General features: G+C 30.9%; 3 protein-coding genes across 4 annotated transcripts; 2 read left to right on the forward strand and 1 right to left on the reverse strand.

The window, feature by feature from the left end:
* Positions 1 to 877: 877 nt before the first annotated feature.
* On the forward strand, positions 878 to 4,584 carry MAP65-8 (microtubule-associated protein 65-8). The gene is made up of 11 exons (XM_012995868.2): positions 878 to 1,039; positions 1,132 to 1,335; positions 1,459 to 1,716; positions 1,984 to 2,196; positions 2,347 to 2,484; positions 2,566 to 2,725; positions 2,841 to 2,992; positions 3,086 to 3,173; positions 3,278 to 3,351; positions 4,010 to 4,084; positions 4,179 to 4,584. The coding sequence occupies exons 1-11, from the start codon at positions 956 to 958 to the stop codon at positions 4,473 to 4,475; spliced, it is 1,743 nt and encodes a 580-aa protein (XP_012851322.2). The 5' UTR covers positions 878 to 955; the 3' UTR covers positions 4,476 to 4,584.
* A 228-nt stretch (positions 4,585 to 4,812) lies between these two features.
* On the reverse strand, positions 4,813 to 5,356 carry NF-YC13 (nuclear factor Y, subunit C13). Its single transcript, XM_012995693.2, has one exon. It carries the CDS (start codon positions 5,324 to 5,326, stop codon positions 4,901 to 4,903), a length of 426 nt encoding a protein of 141 aa, XP_012851147.2. The 5' UTR covers positions 5,327 to 5,356; the 3' UTR covers positions 4,813 to 4,900.
* Positions 5,357 to 6,740: 1,384 nt separating this feature from the next.
* LOC105970863 (uncharacterized) lies at positions 6,741 to 8,958 on the forward strand. 2 transcript variants are annotated; one of them, XM_012995685.2, is made up of 5 exons: positions 6,741 to 6,878; positions 6,991 to 7,081; positions 7,187 to 7,281; positions 7,370 to 7,446; positions 8,594 to 8,958. In XM_012995685.2, coding segments are annotated over exons 1-5 (339 nt in total). In that variant the 5' UTR covers positions 6,741 to 6,876; the 3' UTR covers positions 8,668 to 8,958. The 2 variants fall into 2 exon arrangements, with proteins under 2 accessions (XP_012851139.2, XP_088681794.1); XM_088825668.1 differs by having other exon boundaries at positions 6,749 to 6,878; positions 6,995 to 7,081.
* The last annotated feature ends 10,529 nt before the right edge of the window (positions 8,959 to 19,487 follow it).

The raw sequence follows: 19,487 nt of genomic DNA on the forward strand, positions 1-19,487 counted from the left end.
AATGTTTTCTATCTTGTACTTGTTTCGTGCAAAAATGCAGTTTCGGATGCACCACAATTTGATATTGATAAGCCAAAAGACACATCTTATGAATATCTTGTTCAAAATGTAGAGCTCGAATCGGTAAAAAACAAGTACAAGCTGGAGAATATACCACATAATCTAGAAGATTTCACTAAGTTTGACACCGCAAAGGTGGACGTGTAAGAAAATTCCCAGTGAAAGGCAATTGTAATTACTCAAACATACATGAAGGGTTGTTTCGTAATTTGATTTTATCTCAAGGGTAGCCGTAATTTACCCGAATAACAAATATCAGACATGGTTGACTCACTAACCAACCCAAAAATATAGAATGGTGCAATAATTTTGTCCCAGAACAATCTGATCTTACATGAATTTTACATAAGATAGGATCCAATTCAGAGTTTTATAAGAAGAAACTTCAAAATTAAAGTGAAAAAAAAAATGCAATAATCTAGTAATTCATCAATGATAATCTAATAATAAAGATTCCCACAGCACATCTAATCTCAAGGCATTACTTTTCATCAGTTGCCTTACAACATTCATTCCTAAGCATTTTGCCCTTTAGTTTCTGCAGCTTGCTTGACAACAAAGTTATCAGTTTAAAGAATTAGAGAGTGATAAAAATCCAACCAAATTCGATAATTTTAACTTCGATCGGACAATAATCGATCTTTATCTTTCGATACCAACACATGAACTTAGCACATGTTAGAACCTTTAAAAAAAAAAAAAAAAAAAAATGTTGAACAACACTTGAACACAAAGTTTCAGTGTCACCCACCACTACTAAAAATGAAGCCTTGTCTTTTAAGCAAATATTCACTCCCACCTTATTATGGTCCCTCCTCCAATCTCTCCGTTTTAAAGCTCGTCTATCGACACCACAAAAACACAAACAAACGACAGACGGGTTTTCAAATTTCTAATGGGATCCTTTCAAGCATCAAACGGGACGGGAAATTCGGCATTGCTGGACACGTCGTGGGGCTATTTGCTACAAGAACTACAGGCAAGTTATTAAACATAGTATAATTTTAATACAACGCGACGGACCATTTTACCCTCGTGATTCTTGAATTTCTGATCGTGTGTGAGTAGCAGATAATCTGGGATGAAGTGGGAGAGGAACAACTCGAAAGGGAGAAGGTTCTGGTGGAACTCGAGCAGGAGTGCGTCGAAGTTTACAGAAGGAGAGTCGACACTGCGAATATTTCACGAGCTCGCTTACATCAGCAGCTCGCGGAATCCGAGGCTGGATTCACTCATCTCCTTCTCTCGCTTGGAGAAAGGTCCCTCCCTGGACGAGTAAGTAAAACAACATAAGAAAACAAGTCGAAATTGCAACACTCGTACTAACAGAATTTTCAAAATTTATATTTCTGCACTAAAATCGAACAACCAAATAAAATATTTTTTCGTTTATGTCAGCCGGAGAAAATGGCGGGAACGCTCAAGGAGCAGCTGAACTCGATAACGCCAGCACTACGAGAGATGCAATTACGAAAAGAAGAACGAGTAAAGCAGTTTCGAGCGGTGCAAACTAAAATCCACAGAATTTCTTCACAAATAGCTGGTCGAACGGAGTACGACGATCCGTCGCCATCTGTCTCCATTAACGAGAACGATCTTTCACTCAAGAAACTCGAAGAGTACCAGAACGAGCTTCATAGACTTCACAACGAAAAGGTACTACAGTAGAACCTCGATAAATTAATAACCTCGATTAAATAATAGTTTCTCTCGGTCCTGACTGGGTGAAAACGTGTTAAATTATTAACTCGATAATTTAATAATTCGCTAAATTAATAGAATTTCCCTAGTGCCGACTGTATTAATTTATATAGGTTTAACTGTACTATGAATACTAAGCTTTTTTTTTTTGGTTATAGACCGAAAAAAAAACAAGAAACTATCGATATTAATTTTTTTTATTTTTTTCTGCTGCATTCGAAGAGTGACAGGCTTCAGAGGGTGGAAAAGTACATAAGCACGATCGAAGTTTTGACAGCAGCTTTAGGAATGGATTCATCGTTGATTATCACGAAAGTGCACCCGAGCTTGAACGAGCTGTCGGGATTGTCGAAAAATATAAGTGACGGTATTTTAGAAAAGCTTCATAGTACGGTGAAGTCCCTCGAATCGGAAAAGCAACTGCGGCTCGACAAGGTAGTTTATTCAAATAGGAACTGGAATTTTTTTCGCAATTACGAAGATGTAAAAATATATATGCACATTGTAAATAAATATAGAAATTTGATTTCGAGAAACAAACTTTTCGAACTCTGTTTTTGTTTTGATTATTTATTATTACCTCAGCTTCAACAACTCGGTAAAGCATTGTCGAATTTGTGGAATCTCATGGATACACCCTTTGAAGACCGTCGAAAATTTCTCCACGTGGCGTCAGCCGAGATATCCACTCCCGGAAACCTTACTCTTGACATCGTGCAGCAGGTATCGAAATTATTTATATATATAAAAAATAAAAAATAAATAAAAAAAAAAAACGTTCGATCTGAAAAAAAATGTTGTTAGGCCGAGACAGAAGTAAAGAGATTGGATCAGTTAAAAGCAAGCAAGATGAAAGAGTTTTTCTTCAAACAACAAGTAGAGCTTGAGGAGATATGCAGTCGATCGCACATGGAAATACCTTCGAGATCTGAGATGGAAAAGTTAACGAACCAAATAAACTCTGGTTAGAACAGTATTTTTGGAATATATTTTTGTAGTAATTAATTTATTTTTAATGCATGAGCATTTTTATTTCATTTTTAATTTACTAATGGAAATAAATATTAAAACAAAAATAGGGGAAATTGATCACACGGAGCTCCTCTCGAGCATGGATGAACAGATATCAAGAGCTAAAGAAGAAGCTGCTAGTCGAAAAGTGATTATGGAGAAGGTCGAAAAATGGATATTGGCACGTGACGAAGAACGTTGGTTGGAAGAATACAACAGGGTCAGATTATAATTTTTTCTTTAATCTTGTTTTTCGTGTAAACGATTAAATTTTTGTTAAGACAATATTAGTAATCAAAATCTTCTATTTCAGGACGAAAATCGATATTCAGTCAGCAGAGGTGCTCACAAGAACCTTAAACGAGCAGAGCGTGCCCGAGTGATGGTCAACAAGATACCAGGTTACGAACATTTCAAGAATTAAAAGAACTAATAGATGAGTGTAAGGAAAACATCGGGAACTAACTTGTGCGATTCGATTCCTCTGCGTATTTTTTTGCGGCAGCTTTGATGGAACAACTGATATCGAAGACCAAATCCTGGGAAGATGAAAAAAATAAAAGTTTCCTGTACGACGAGGTATGATTTTATCAAGAAGATCTTATTTCAAATATTCATTTCCTGTTGTCACTTGCAATATATATTTTCACCTGTTAACTAGCAACAATCAAGAGTTAAGTAAAAAGATGGATTTAAAAAAACAACACAGTAAATAACAGTTTTTAAATGTTTAATAACACAAGACTATCGTAAATTTTCGTAAAAATACATATAAACCATATATATGTAGCACGGACAAGGAAACGGCGATACGGGGAAAGGGCATGTCCTGAAAATGGGGATACGAGAGCTTGGGGGAAACATGTAAATATTAACAAATATAAATATAGTATATAAACAAATAAACAAATATAGGTTTTTATTTATATATAAATTATTTTTATATATTTTCATACGAACATATTCAAAATAAATTTTACTATAAACTATCAATTTGCAATTGATCATAAAATCATATAAATAATTAGGGAAGCAACAAAAATATTTTTAAATTTGCTATGCAAACATGTTTCTGAACTTTTAGAAATTGCAAAATGACCCATAAGGTGTCTGGCAAGTGTCCTCGAGTGTCGGTCACTGAAACGTGTCCGAAACGCAGAAAGTTAAGAAGTTAACGTTTCCGTGTTGCATATACGTATTGTGATTCATTCTCACACAAGAAATTTTGTGGCTATAGGTTCCGATAATGGCGATGCTTGAAGAGTACAATATATTGAGGAACGAGAAAGAGGAGGAAAAACACAGACAAAGGGTAATTAATATATTCCCGACAATTTCAAAAATTCACTAACGAATAACCCAAATTTAAAGCTCAATTTAATAAACGATGTTACTCTTAAACACAGGAGCATAAGAAGGCACAGAGCAAAGTAGTAACTGAGCACGAGAGCCCGTTCGGAACAAGGCCAGGCACAAGTAGCAGTCAGCGGCTTTCCGATAAAAGCTTAAACGGAGGCTTCATAAACTCAAGCCCTCTAAATAGAAAACTTGCTCCGCCTTTACCGAAGACCATTTCGTTTATAAAAGGAGGGAAAAAAGCACATGGACAAATGAACTACAACACTCCGAAAGGGTTTGCTTATCATCTTAGAGAAGATACAGTTTCCGTCGTCTCATCTTTTTCCGGCCCCTTTTCACCGTAGGGCCGGCCATTAAAGTATCGTAAAAAATAAATTTTTCAATTATCTAGTGATTTTGTGGTCCCTTGTAATTGATTAGTACGGAATAAATTTATGCCATCGAATGAATAAACAAGTTTCGGTACAAGGACCATAGTATGCGTTTCGTACTAATCGATTACTATGGTCCTTCTACCGAAACGAACGACGAAAAAAAAAACTTTCGAGGATATTCAAAGCAATAAATAAACAAGTTATAATCTAAGGTCTCGTTTGGTTGCCAAGATAAAATTAAATAATCTAATGAAACCCAACTGTTTTATTGAACCTTGAAATATCCAATAAAAAACATGCCTAAAAGGCATGATAACAAGTTATTTGGGATACCAAACATCAACGAAGTTCGATTATGTAGTTAATCGCGGATAATCTCCCCAACCAAACGAGACCTAAGTGGATTTGTGAAAGAAAGCATCAATTGATTTAGTGGCGAAAGGAACAGGCTTCTTATCTGTCTTCGATTTAGCCCTATCTTTTGGGGGATTTTGATGATCGGACGGCTGAGGTGGCATCGGGAGAGAATCGAGCAGGAAATCGGCGGTCGGACGGTGTCGTTTTGCCGCAGCTCGAATATGATCGATCCTAACGGTTCGTTTCTTCTTCTCCAGAGTGACGAGCGCGGATTTCTCGGCGAGGAATTGGAGGAAGAGCTCGGTGGATGAAGCGATGAGAAATAGGGCTTCCGAGTTGACCTTGTTGATGTCCTTGTCGAGTTTCATTATGTTCTTCACTCGGCGAGTCGGCAGCTCGAGCTTGTGCTGCGGCTCGTCAATGGCGGTGGGGTTTTGTTCTTCTTCTTCTACTTGCTCCGCCATTGCAGGGTTGGTTTTTTTTTTTTTTTTCTTTCTCTTGGATGGTGAGGGGAAGAAATAATTGGGGGTTTCGGATGAGTGGGATTTTTTAGCTTTATTTGGGGTTTTGGGATTTGGCGGGAAAATTGATTTAATGTTTCGCACTTTGGAAAATGGTGGGAAATTTATTATTGTTTCGTTATTTTGCTTTAAATATAAATTAAAAATTAAAAATTAAAAATTAAAAATAAAGTAATGTCAAGTATATATAATTGAGTACAGAATACTATTATGGTAACATTTCTCTCCATATACCAAATAATAACAAATTTCCATATGGCACCTTATGTTAAGCGTACACTATTAATTTGATCATATGCAGTCGTAAAGAACGCTTCTGTAAGCGCCAGTGGCGGAGCCACCCTTTGGCAAGGGTGGGCTCCAGCCCACTCATTTTTTTTAAAATTATACTTTATATTATATATATATATAATTAGCCCACTTAAATAGTTTAATTTAGCCATTCAAGTAATTTAGTTTAGTTTATTTGTCAAAATATTTATGCTATATTAGTTGAAGTTTATATTTTGTAGTTATTTTATGTTAATGAATCAAAAAAAAAATCGGGGATGCTGCCCCCGAACCCCCGTAAATGTTAAGCCCACCCACCCACAAGTAATTTAGTGTAGCCTATATTAGTTGAAGTTTATAAATTTGTAGTTATTTTGTGCTACATTTTTATATGAATGAATCAAAAGAGAAAAATCGGGGGCGCTGCCCCCGAACCCCCGTAAATGTTAAGCCCACCCTGTCTCGAATTCCTTGCTCCGCCACTAGTAACGCTACATCTTCATCTTGTGACCAATCTGGAGTATGACTATCGGAAAAATTCGTTATATAGAGAACATAACATGTTTCAACGACATTGCACGTTTATCAAAGGGCACCAACGGTGATAGAAACGATGGTCTGGCAAAGGGCACCCCATAGTTTTGTTCTAGCGACATCCTAGTGACATTCTTGCAACTTTTCACTGATATCTTTGTAGTTTTCTCGCGAGATAATTTTTTTATAATATCAATATTAATATATATTTTATAATATAGGTAAATTTATAAATATAATTTATGAATCTTGCAATTCTAATCCAAAATTTCTAATTTTGTACCTTTTTTTTCATTTCAATTCGGACTTCACACTCATTTTTTTAGTATATGTATGTATATATAAATATTTGAGGCTACAAAACTCGAATTGTTTGCTTCGTCTTCGAGTTTCGTATCCCAAATGTATTTAAAAAAATCCCAATGAAATGTAAATTTTACCTCTAGCTTAGTACTGTAGCTGTCCGTATCAGAAAAAAAAAAAAAAAAAAAACTTCTAATTGACGAATTTTTAGATTTTCTAATTTTTTTGTTATTAATATTAGTATTTTCCATTTTTTTTTTTTTGTTAAAAGGTTATAATTCTTCAACATTAAACCGACTTCCAAACTCCTGTAAATTACAAACGAAGTTCGAGAGAACAAGAAATCATTTTCGAAGCTCATACTCTCTGGAAATCACCCAACTCAAATGTAGATTTAGCAAATAATTAATTACAGAAATTTGATTAGATTTTAACAATTTCGTATCTTCGCTAATTGCTGAACTGTTTCTTCAATTTTTTTTTAATCTTCTCCGATGAAGGAAGGCGTCGATCAAACGGCCGCCGTCTCCGGATGCAGAAATTGATCGGAATCGCGAGCCAACCACCGTTCAAGCAACCGTCAATATGAAGGTATTAATTATTATATATTTATTTATGTTATTAACAGTTAGTTAATGGTTTCCCTAATTTTTATTTTTTAATTAAGTAATCGATTCGTTAATCCTCATAATGTAGTTAATTGAGAGCGAAGAAAAGGAGCGATTGAAGGAACTGTTGAGAGAAAAGCTTGTTGAATGTGGCTGGAGAGATGAGATGAAATCCCTTTGCAGGTTTCTTTTAGCCCTAATTTTATTTATTGATTAATTTTTTTTATTAAATAAAATTTTAATTGAATTTTTCTTGTGTTTGCAATATTAGGGAGATTGCGAGGAAGAACGGAAGGAAAAACGTAACTGTGGATGAACTCGTCGATGCCATAACCCCGAAAGGAAGAGGTATGTAATTTATTCTCTTATTCATTTCCTACTTTCTTGTTTAATTGATTTTAATTCGATTGGATTGCGTACTCGAATAAAGCACGTGGATGATTGATTCGATTCTTGTACTTCATGGATTGTGTGCTTTATGATGTTTATACGGACTTATATTTTACTCTATATGATTTCGTTTGTTTATATTCGATGCGTATTGATACCATTCGTTTGGTTTTGTTCAGCTCGTCTCTATCTAGAATTGTTGATACCAAAATTATACTATATCAAACTGAATTGTTCTTGGAACCAGCATTTGTGACTCTCGTTAATCAACGAGGGAATCTAGTAAAAAAGTTGAAAAGATAAACTTTATTTCCATCTGTAGTTTTTGTTGTTTAAATCAAGTTCGTGGAGGACGACGACTAAGATTAGATGAGTGAGTGCCGCCTTTGACCTGTATTATGCTTCCTTTGTTTATACTTCGTCGATGAATTAAAACAAGTGAACGGACCCACTCGTTATATTTATATCTTTACGAATTACGACCTGTACTCTTAAGAGAATCTCAATTCATTGAAACATTTCGTTTCCAGGAACCGCTTGTCTTCACTTAACTCCATTGATTTTTTTTTATTTTTTTTAAATTAATAAAAAAATGTAATCATCGAGCAGTTCCTTTGTCATTCCTCCTGTATTTAGCTGTAAATTATTTCTGAAATATTCTAATATAATTCCTCTCCAACTTACCATCAATGTTGTTAATGGGTTTTTTAGTTATTTAACTCTCGATCTTGCTCTACCCTGACCTTCCGATACTTTTATTTTCATTTTACTTGAATGTTTACTTATGGAACAATTCAACGGTTCAACTGTGGGGTAAAAAAAAAAAACACAAAAAAAAAAAAAAGAGGATGAGTCAACAACACTCCACCTAGAAACCGAGCATATCCAACTCGTAGAGGATATGTATTTTGTTTAGGATTTACTCATAATGTGACATCATCTTTGCTGTAATGTAGTTTTAATTGCACTTTTAAATTTTATTAATTTTTTTTATCGAAGTTGGCAAGATCTCGAGCAAACTTCAATTGTAATTTGCAAGTGTCTGGTATTTGGTTTTATGAAATGCTCTAATCTTAATGAAATATGTTTATGTTTTCATGTTCAGCTTCTGTACCTGATTCGGTAAAAGCAGATATGTTGCATCGGATTCGCTCGATTGTTGGATCAACTTCTCTTTGATGCGGCGCAACATTTACATTCGACAATTTACGAAGAGATGCATTGACGACAAATTAGATGAAAGACACATCAGCTCCTATTAGAATTCATTTTTTGGAGAAATATTGAAAAATGCCAGCTAATTAACATGGTGTTGGCCTTGTTGATTGAGCTGATGTTACTAAATAGTCATAATTCATTTACCAACTTATTTTTCCCTTTCATTTAAGCTTTGATTACTTATAATTAGGATGTCATATATTTTCCTTTTAAGACTTTATAATAATATGAGAGGTTACTATATTTTCTTAATTAATTGGTCCTCTTTTGGTTGTCACACTAGGATTAGACATGATAATATTATACAATATTGTGTTTTATTTTTTGAAAGATAGATTATGCTAATGCGATGTTATAATGGCTCAATTGTATACAGATAAATCTTTATAAATTAATACAGTAGGGGTCGGTAAAATTCTATTAATTTAGCGAAATATTAAATTATCGAATTATTAATTTAATATGTTTTTTACTGAGTTGTGATTGAGAGAAATTATTATTTAAGCGAGGTTATTAATTTATCGAGGTTCTACTGATATTTGTTGCATGGTGAAGGTATAGTAGCCAGAGCCATTTGTAATTTGTATTTGTAATTTTTATACATCGGGTAGACGAGGACGGGGAAAATAATAATTGAAGAAAATAAATTAATTAGTTATTTGTCAAAGTTTTATTTATTCAATGAGCATAATTAAATGTGGAATAAACCAATATTTAAAAGAAAAAAAATTACTTAACAAATCCAGAATCATGTTAGATACAGTTATCATACTTCTTAATTAATATTGTAAGATTGTTTAGTGGGTTCTGTTTCTTTGTTAAAAAGCAATTAAGCTTTCGTTAATCTCTGCCCCTCCATTCTATTAATTAAATTCCAACAGTGTCCTATGCAAATCTAAGCGTCTCTTTTTCAAACTTTTTGTTGCTATACGTGTTATTCTTTCGCTCGCCTGTCAACCTTTACTTACTTTTATTTATTTTATATTGTTATTAATTATTATTATTTTATTTTTTTGTTGTTTGTTGGAGCTAGGAGTGGAAATCAATGGATCATGAATGATTTTTTCGAAATTTTTTTAATTTTTTTTCAAAAGTAAAAAATGAGTTTCAATTTTTGATATAAGAAATTGGAATGCAAAAATTCTTTCCGATTTAAAAATGCTTTGGAATCGGTGGAATTTCGGAGATTCCATTAGTTTATAATCTTTTGTTCCGAATTCGAATATAATAAGAATTTTCACCATATTTTTCTATCTTTTTCGAATTTTGTAGGAAAATTCAAAAAAAAAATCGACAAAACGCAATAAATAAAAACACATGTAGGAACAGTAAATTAAAACATAGATTTTCTTATAAGGGAAAAGGCAACATAAAGTTTCTGATACCAATTAATATTTTATAAGCTTTTAATTTACTTAACCCTTTGATATTTATATTTTTCATATAAAATATAACATAAGTTATATTATGGAATTACAAAATATATCATAAAATTATATTATATATTTTGAAAAATCATAGAAATATTCGAACTAAAATCGGGTCAAAAATTGGAATTTTCGATAATTTTATATACCATTCTGATTTCCTTCCAAATAAATTCAGAAAAATCGGATGTCAAAACTTTGGAAATCTAAATGAAAAATACATATCAAATTTGGATATAATCGAATGGAAATTGGCGAAATTCGAAAATTTCATTCTAATTTCCACCCATAATTGAAGTCCCAGGAATGAGTTCAAACTAATGTTACGGATTGATTTAGAAAGTTCACTTTCTTTTTTTATTTTATTTTAGTTACTTATTTTATTTTATATTATTAGAAGTTCATTTTAAATCTTAGGTGTGTATAAATTAGGACTGCATTTGTTTTTAGTCCAATGCTTTAAAAACCAGACCGGACATTGACTCGGACAAGTTATTGAGTTATGGTTGGATCGGCTCAACTAGTGTTCAACTGAAGTTTTCAATTTTTAATTTATAATTATTTATATTTATTTTTATCGTAAATAAAACATACTCTCATTTAGACCATAATTAACTCATTACTCCCTCCAATTAAAAAATAAATCAAGCCTACTTTTCTTTTACACATACAACATATCGACATACATATATCACAACGCAATCACTTCAAATATTATAGAACCTACAATCTAAAATAATATGCTTTCTAATTTCAAAGTTTTTCATTTTTTTTAACTGGGCAATAAAAAGACGTCGTTTTAGTCATTTTGTTCGTTTACTTTTCGAAAAAAAAGGTACAATTTTGAGCAAAAAAAAATAAAAATTAGTGGGATTCTGATTGTACGGTTCAACTGGCAAAACCAAATCGGACAAGGTAATGATTTGCAGTTTAACCGGTTCAATCGGCCGGTCCAGCTTAGGTTTCAAAACAATGGTTTGTACCCGAACTAAGCAGAAGAAACACTGCTCTCACAATCAATAGAGCAAAGCTCTAACATTTAAGTTTTGAAGAGCTCATTCAGGTTACCACTATTAATCTCTACTAACTATATAGTAGGAGCTTGTAACACATTCGATTGAAAAGATTCATACTTATTCAAGCTCTCTACAAAAATTGAAGTCCCACAATAAACTATTATTGTTCATTAAATTAATAGCACCCGTCATATGCGACTAACTTTGTAAGGGGTGAATATAAAAGAAGGAAAAAACCGATTTTATCCTTAAAATCATAGGAATATTGTAAAGTAAGTAATTTTATAGACAATTCACATATAATAATCATATTTAACAAATATAATAGAATATCTAATCTTGAAAAACGAATATCTTTCATTCTTACTATCTAAACAATTAGTTAGGAGGCGTGCTATTTCCACCCTCAAAATATTTTATTTTATCACCAAATTAAATATATTTTCCATTTTACCGTTTTTCTATTTTCTTCTTTCACCTATATTTTTGACAAATTTATAAACCATTTATCACTTATAAACTAATTAAAATATTTCTAAAAAAAACTCCACCATTTTCACTGGAAATCTCACCCTCTCCACCATAAGTGAATAATACTTTCGTCAGGAAAAAAATATTTACGAAGGTCAAAACGAGCAGGAATTCACGTTTTTTGAGAAATAAATTAAGATTGCTTTATTGGAAGGTCCTGAATTTCCTCCAAAATTGGCCAGTTTGGCTTGATATAATTTCTTTTCCTAAAAAAGATTACATAATTTGTAGGTCATGTGATATGGAAGTTTAAATATTTTGTAATAAATATTTCATTGCAAAAAAAATAAAAAAAATTTAAAAAAATAAAGAAAAAAAAATAGAAATAACTTAGAATACATGAGAATTAAGTGAATATAAGAAAGCATGGTGGATTATAAAAAAAAATATAGGGATTATTTTGTAGACCCCCCTCATTCCCAAATTATATAGAACTAACTACCTCCCAAGTGGATTACACTTTAGGGGAAACCCCCTAATTTCGAAAATATTTTGACATACCCCCCTGGCCCAATCTGAAGTACCTATAATACCCTTTTAAAATCAGTTTTAAACCCTAAACATTCACATTTCGGTCTCTCTCTTCTTCTCCCAGATTCAAAATCCCGCCTCCACAAACCTCCCACCGGTGAAATTGCTTCCCGGAACCATAACTCTCTCTCCGGTGGTCGGAATTCGATGGTTTAACTACCGTTGGATTCCTCTCGTCGGGCTCTTTCTTTTGGTGGTAATTTCATTCAGTTTGGAGAGCAGATCTGTTTCTGCAATTTTTTTTCATTCGACGACGGTGGTCTTGCCGGAGGTGTTTTTTGTGTTCCACTAGTCGAAATTTGACGGGCTACCCACCATTAGATTTCTCTCGCCGAGATCTATATTTTAAGAATACAAATAAAATATTCCCAGCAATAATCTCTCTCTCTATCTCTCTATCTCTTAGTGTTTGTTGATTTTTGAGTGTTTTGATGTTTCTTCAAATTTTGTTGATTTGCAACTAAGTAAATTTTTTTTTTTTTTTTGATTTTGCAATTGCAGCTTAATGAAAGCCATTGAATTTCTGCTTGAAGGTGTCAAAAATTTGGTTGAAGTTACATGTGAAGCAGTGTTCAACCAACTGTATATATTATACATTACTATACATATAGTAACATGTAGTTATATATGCATATATTTGTGTATTTTCGATTTTGTATTTTTATTGGATTTTGAGGTGATTTATAATAAAAATATTGACATTTTTAAATTTTTGCTGGGGTTTATGAATTTCTTTTGTATAAGCCAGTATTCGTGTGTGTATCCAATTGATCGACTAAAAATATGGGGGAAAAAACGAACATAACTACGAATTACTATAGGTACTATAGTTACATGTAGTTATTTTCAGTACAGTAAACATATTGTTTTGAAAATTAAAAAAATTAAAAAAAATTAAAAAAATAAATAAATAAATAAATATACACACATATATATATATATATATATATATATATATATATATATATATATATATATATATATATATATATATATATATATATATATATATATATATATATATATATATATATATATATATATATATAATAAATAAATCATCGAAAATGATAAATACAGGACCAGAAATGCTGAATGCAGTTTGGCCGAAAATTGTATATAAGGGTAGTATAGTACTTTCGCTTCTTTAGGGGGTATGTCAAATGATGATTTGGGCTTGAGTTTATCCCTAGTTTATTTGATGGCTAGGGGGTATATAAAATAACCCCTAAAAAAAATCTTTGTGATAAATTGAGATACTTTAAAGGTGGAAATAACACCACCTCTTATTTAGTCAATAAAAATTAATCCAATCTCATAAAATTCATTACTAACTAGGCCCACAAAATAAATTCTTATCGTAATAATTTAATTACATCTTATATATAAAAGAAAGAAACACTGGGCAACCCTAAAAAGCCCTAATGATATTTTTGTAATTATTATTTTTAATATTTTTTCTGTACTATTTTTCAACAATTATCTCTTATTTTTTTTCCATCAATATATCTCAAATCTTAATATATAAAGATAGAAATTCAATTTGTTAAATCTAAACCTATATATTTCACATACGATTGATTACTCATCAGCCTCCATCTCCAAATCCATTTAAATATAATAGATTCTTTTTAATAAACAAATAAAAAAATTAAAATTAGAAACTTTCTGTTAATGGAATGAAGTGGGGTGTTGGGCTGGCAGATTCATGAGGTTCACTTTTTACATTAGTGGAAAGGAATCTCATCACACAATAACGGTTATTTATATATTATATTAAATTTCCTAAAAAAATATATATATATATTTTATTAACTAATAATAAATAATTTGTGTGCTACAGAGATGGATTTAAAGTTTTTTTTTTCTTTTTAATATTTAAACTTACTGTTACCACTAACTAATTACACTTTTGGTTGGATCATCTCTAAGGAGATGCTGCCAGAACAATTAAGTAAGAAAAAAGAAACAAAAAAGAAAAAAAAAAGAGAAAAAAAAGAAGAAGAGCATATTCTCGTGGATTATCCGGAGAGACACCTACTTATAAGATCTAGAATTCTAAATTCTAGTTCGTTTTACGTGTCGTGTATGTATTGTAAACTATTATACGAGAGTGTAGATTTACCCAATGCACATATATGGTTGGTTCCAGATTCATTCATTTTAAAAACATGGAGAACAAGGTTTATTTGGCTTCTGAATTAATAAAAAAATAATGTAAGGTGATATTGTTTGGAAAATTCTTTAATAATAGAATACTTAAAAAAAAAATGGAAATAAGTTTGAGACCTCAAAATTGATAATATTTATTGACTCAAGGTTTTTAAATGAAAATTCATCTCGAGTGATGAAGGCGATAAATTAACTTTCTATACTAAATTATGAAGTATTCTACTTAGTACAGAAATTTCAACTTCTAAACGTTTCTGTGTTTCGAAAATGTTTCGTGTCGGAAATTTGAAAATACATGCCGGACACCTTATTAGCTATTTTGCAATTTTTAAAAAATTAGAAATATGTCTGAATGTCAAATTTTCATATATTTTTGTTGTTTCCTAAATTATTTACATGATTTAATGATTAATTGCAAATTGATAGTTGGTAGCAAAATTTATTTTGAATATGTTTGTATAAAAATATATAAAAAAAGATTATATATAAATGGAAAAACTTATATATGTTTACAATTATATAGAATATTTATAAATATACCCTTATACTTTTAATATTTACACATTTTTCCCAAATTCGCGTATCCCCATTTCGAAACATACCGTTTCTCTGTGTCGTTGTTTCCGTGTCAGTACTACATTAGTAGTATTACATAATACAGCCAGAGGCGAACCTAGCAAGGGGCTGAAGGGATTGTGCCCTAGAATTATGATTTGTTTTAGGTATTTTATAGTTACATTTTTTGAATATTAGTTTTGCTCATTCCACAAACTTTTGTAAATATATGTCTTAATCTTTATCGATTAAGGAACTTTTATGGAAACCAAAAAAATGGAAGATTTATTTCTGTGTCACCTACATTGGATGGAAAACATAACATCGGTTAATCTTAAGAGGGTAAGTGCGACATAATATAGTTTAGGGTAAATTACAACCACTCCTGAGGTATGATAAAATTACGAAAACCCTGCTCTTATTTGGGTAATTACAACAACCCCTCAACTATAATTTTTCTTACACGTCCATCCTTGCGGTTTCAAATTTAGTGGAATCTTCTTGATTATATGGAATATTATCACTTTTGTACCCGTCTTATCATTCGAGTTCCACATTTTGAAGCAAGATGATCATAAGATGTATTTTATGGCTTGTATATATATATCAAATTATGGTGCATCATAAACTGTATTTTTACACAGAACGAGTACAAACTAGAGCACATTCCACGGAATATATATGATTATATTGAATTTGACACCATAAGGATGGCGGTGTAAGAAGATTCATAGTTGAGGGGTAGATGTAATTATCCAAACAAAAGGGATTTTTTTCGTAATTTGACTATACCTCAGGGATCGTTGTAATTTACCCTATAGTTTAAGGGGGTATTTGCGACCACTCAAACAGTTTCAAAGAGTAACCTGTATCTATCCCTAAAATTTAAATCCTTAACTCTCATAAGTTATATTTGAGTTATTGTAATATGTTTCTAATTCACCCATATAAATGGAAGAAAAAAAATATCTCCTTAAATCTCTTAAGCAAACAATCGACATTTATTGGCTTAATTCCATTTTGCACCCTTGAAAAATAGTTTTTTGGCACCGTGCATTCTCAAAAAAAATTGATAGCACTTTGCTCCCTCGAAACACAATAAATCATGCATAATGTACAAGTGAATAAATTTTTAAAGCCAACGAAGGTAATTTAATATTTTTAGTGGTAACTTTTTAGGATGTCTTATTTCAATCCCTTTTCTGTATTCATGATCAATCATTTTGAAACTATAAAATGCAAAAATAAAATACATCTCATCCATATATTATTTTTTTCACACCATATATTTTACAAAAAACAAAAATAACTCAAGCTATTTTGTTACCAAATTATTTGAACATTTATTTATTTTTCCAAGGATTTGTACGAAATATTTTCACCAATCACGTGCAATATATATGTTGCATTTTGTACGGTCAAATTTTATGTTGCATGCAGAAGAAAATAACAATATAATTGGTTATTTTGCACTCTGAAAAAAATTTTGAAATTATCCTCATTTAGTTTTGAATATACAATTCAGGGTGCATTGTGATAATTTATCATCATCTTTCAAGGGTGCAAAGTGCTATTAATTTTTTTCAAGGATGCAAAATGTCAAAAATACTACATCTTTAGGGTGCAAAGTGGGGATTAAACTAAATTCATTCTAAAATACGTTCATCCAAACAAACTCTAATAATGATTTAATATCACTAATCAATATTTTATGCCTAGATGAAAGCCTATTACACGTGGATGAAATAATATAGATAGTGTGATGGTCCCTATATATTACTCTATTAAATAATTGGTTATTTAATTAATTTGATATGATTTTTAGCATATAATTAAGTGCTGCTCTAATTCCAGGATTGCCATTAGTCTCTGCAAAGTAATTGGAGTTAGTGCGGAAGTCTTTTAATTAACCAAATCGGAGCCATACCTTTTATAAAGTATGTTTCTAATTATATATAATATATATATATATATATATATATATATATATATATATATATATATATATATATATATATATATATATATATATATATAGAGAGTAATGCAAATAGAAAAGGTAAAGTATAAACTAGCCAATGGGAGATGGCCACACATCGTCTTTTAGCTTTTATATTTTTGCATAGATAAATATATATTCAAAACCATAAATAAGTAGTTACTTTGATATATGCTTTAGGAATTTTTAAAATTGAATCTTATTTGGATAATTGTTTTTGCTTGTTTAGAGCAAAATGGAAGGGGATCGTTTCAAAAGTTCGTTGGAGCTCTATTTGTTTATGTAGCGAATCAAACTTGAATACGTATTCGTTCGATAAGCTGGTTATCGAGTTCAATTTAAACTCGAGCTCAATCAAGGTCGTTTATGAGGAATTCGGGGGTCAAGGTGAATTTTAAAAATTAGTAAAAACGGAGTTTGTTATATAATATACACATCAATTCGCTCTGACGAGCACGACTGAACTAGATTTTTTATTTTCATTAGTTGAGATTTTTGGAGATATATAACTACAATATTAATAAAATAAACAAGGTAAATCAAAAGTTTACGGTGTCTCGTGACAGATATAGTTTAAATATATATATATATATATATATATATATATATATATATATATATATATATATATATATATATATATATATATATATATATATATAACATTTGTTTAAATATACAAAAAGAAAAAAATAGTATTTTTAAAATTATTGAAGTTAGAGGAGATAAGTAAAAAATTGATAAAAGAACTCAATATCTAATTTAATAATAATTGATTTAAGACATTTCAATAATACGTTGAAAAATTCTAGCAAATATACAAACTATGTCAAATGATACAATTGTGACAAATTCAAGAAATATTTGAACCACGTGGAGTAATATAGTTATGACTTATGCCATAGTATAGTTATGCCTTATGCTTGTTCGAATTGTTGAACTATTAATAAATTTTAAATATCAATTAATACTTAATCATTTCTATCGCCTATAATTAGAATCTGCCTAGCTCAGATCAAAAAAATAATAAAAATATGTTTAATAAAATAAAAAAAATCAAGCTACTCGAAATCGATTTGTAGTCGACCAATAAAGCTTGTTCGAGTTTGACCTTATTGCTTATCAAACCAAGCTGAAACACAAATTTAAAAACTCGATAACAATTTATACAAATAAATTCGACTCGATTCATCTAAACTAACCCTATTAAAAATTATTAAGCGCGATTGGTCAGTATAATTGGAAACTTTATACCATCAAGTTGATTTAAAGTAAATAATATGTACACTCAACTTACCATAAAAAGAATGAATGTAGACCGTTTCTTGACCTTGTAGAACGAAAAGAGATTTTGATTGCACCTCAGAAAAGTGTACGGACATAGCGATTGCTTAGTCATGTTCTTTGCTTGCTTCCTCACTTTGTTTTCTCCTCATCTTTTTTCTTTTGTCTAAACCCTAGAATTTTTAGTATATTATAATATGTAAAAGAATATATTATAATTATTATTATTATTTTTTTGTTTTAAGGAAATATATTATAAAACTATTCACCTATCATATATAGAGCAAACAAATCGGATGTACAAGTTTTGGTGACTTGGCTCCTCGATCGCCGGTTGAATAGAACGACGGTAAACATATCGGAAGATTTTTATAGTGATAATTAATTAAGAAGAAAACTTGCACCAAAAAGGCGAATCCCTCGCCCCCAGGATTAAGAAGAAAACTTATTCACATTTAAAGATGTTTAAGAGCTTATAACTTATATGTTCTTTTAAAGAGTTTAGTAATTTAAGAAAAAAAGTTTTAAATTAAAAAAAAAAAAAAAAGCTGTTGGACAACCGATAAGATCCTTTAGAAAAAATACATCAACCCCATTTTTATTTAAGATTTTATAAGGAGTAAAAACAACTTATAAGCTCATTATCTGTTAGAGAAATATTATCTATATACATTTTTGATTTAGTTAAACCTTAATTAGGTGATTTGATTAGATTCAATCAAGTCTTAATTAGTATTTTATTAGAGATTTGATTAGATTCAATAAAGTCTTAATTAGTAATTTTATTAGGGATTTGATTAGATTCAATCAAGTTTTAATTAGTGATTTGATTAGGGATCTGATACCATGTTGAATGACCATCTCAACCAAAAGCTTAAGTTGTTAGTAAAATATATTATTTAATATTAATATCTCCAATACGCCCCCTCAAGTGCAGGCGAATTACATTTGAAGCTTTGAACTTGAAATATTTGAAATGGGTGGCTGGGATTCGAACTCATGACCTTTTCATTTGGCCTGACTCTGATACCATGTTGCAAATCAGCAGACGGGCTGTTTTTACAAAAAAACTATGCAGACGAGGGTATATTAGGTCCACATCTAAAGATAAGCACACCTCACAGTATTCGTTATCAACGTATTCATAGTGTCTTTGTCTCATGATATCAACTGCTCTGCGTTTCAATTCTTCACAACTGATCCCATTATTTTGCTGGATAGGAAACTTGTCCAGAAGTACCTCGATTGTAGAGGATACAAAAACAA

Source organism: Erythranthe guttata, chromosome 11 (assembly GCF_056151865.1).
Source record: "Erythranthe guttata isolate IM_541 chromosome 11, IM_541, whole genome shotgun sequence".
Classification (NCBI taxonomy): Eukaryota; Viridiplantae; Streptophyta; class Magnoliopsida; order Lamiales; family Phrymaceae; genus Erythranthe; species Erythranthe guttata.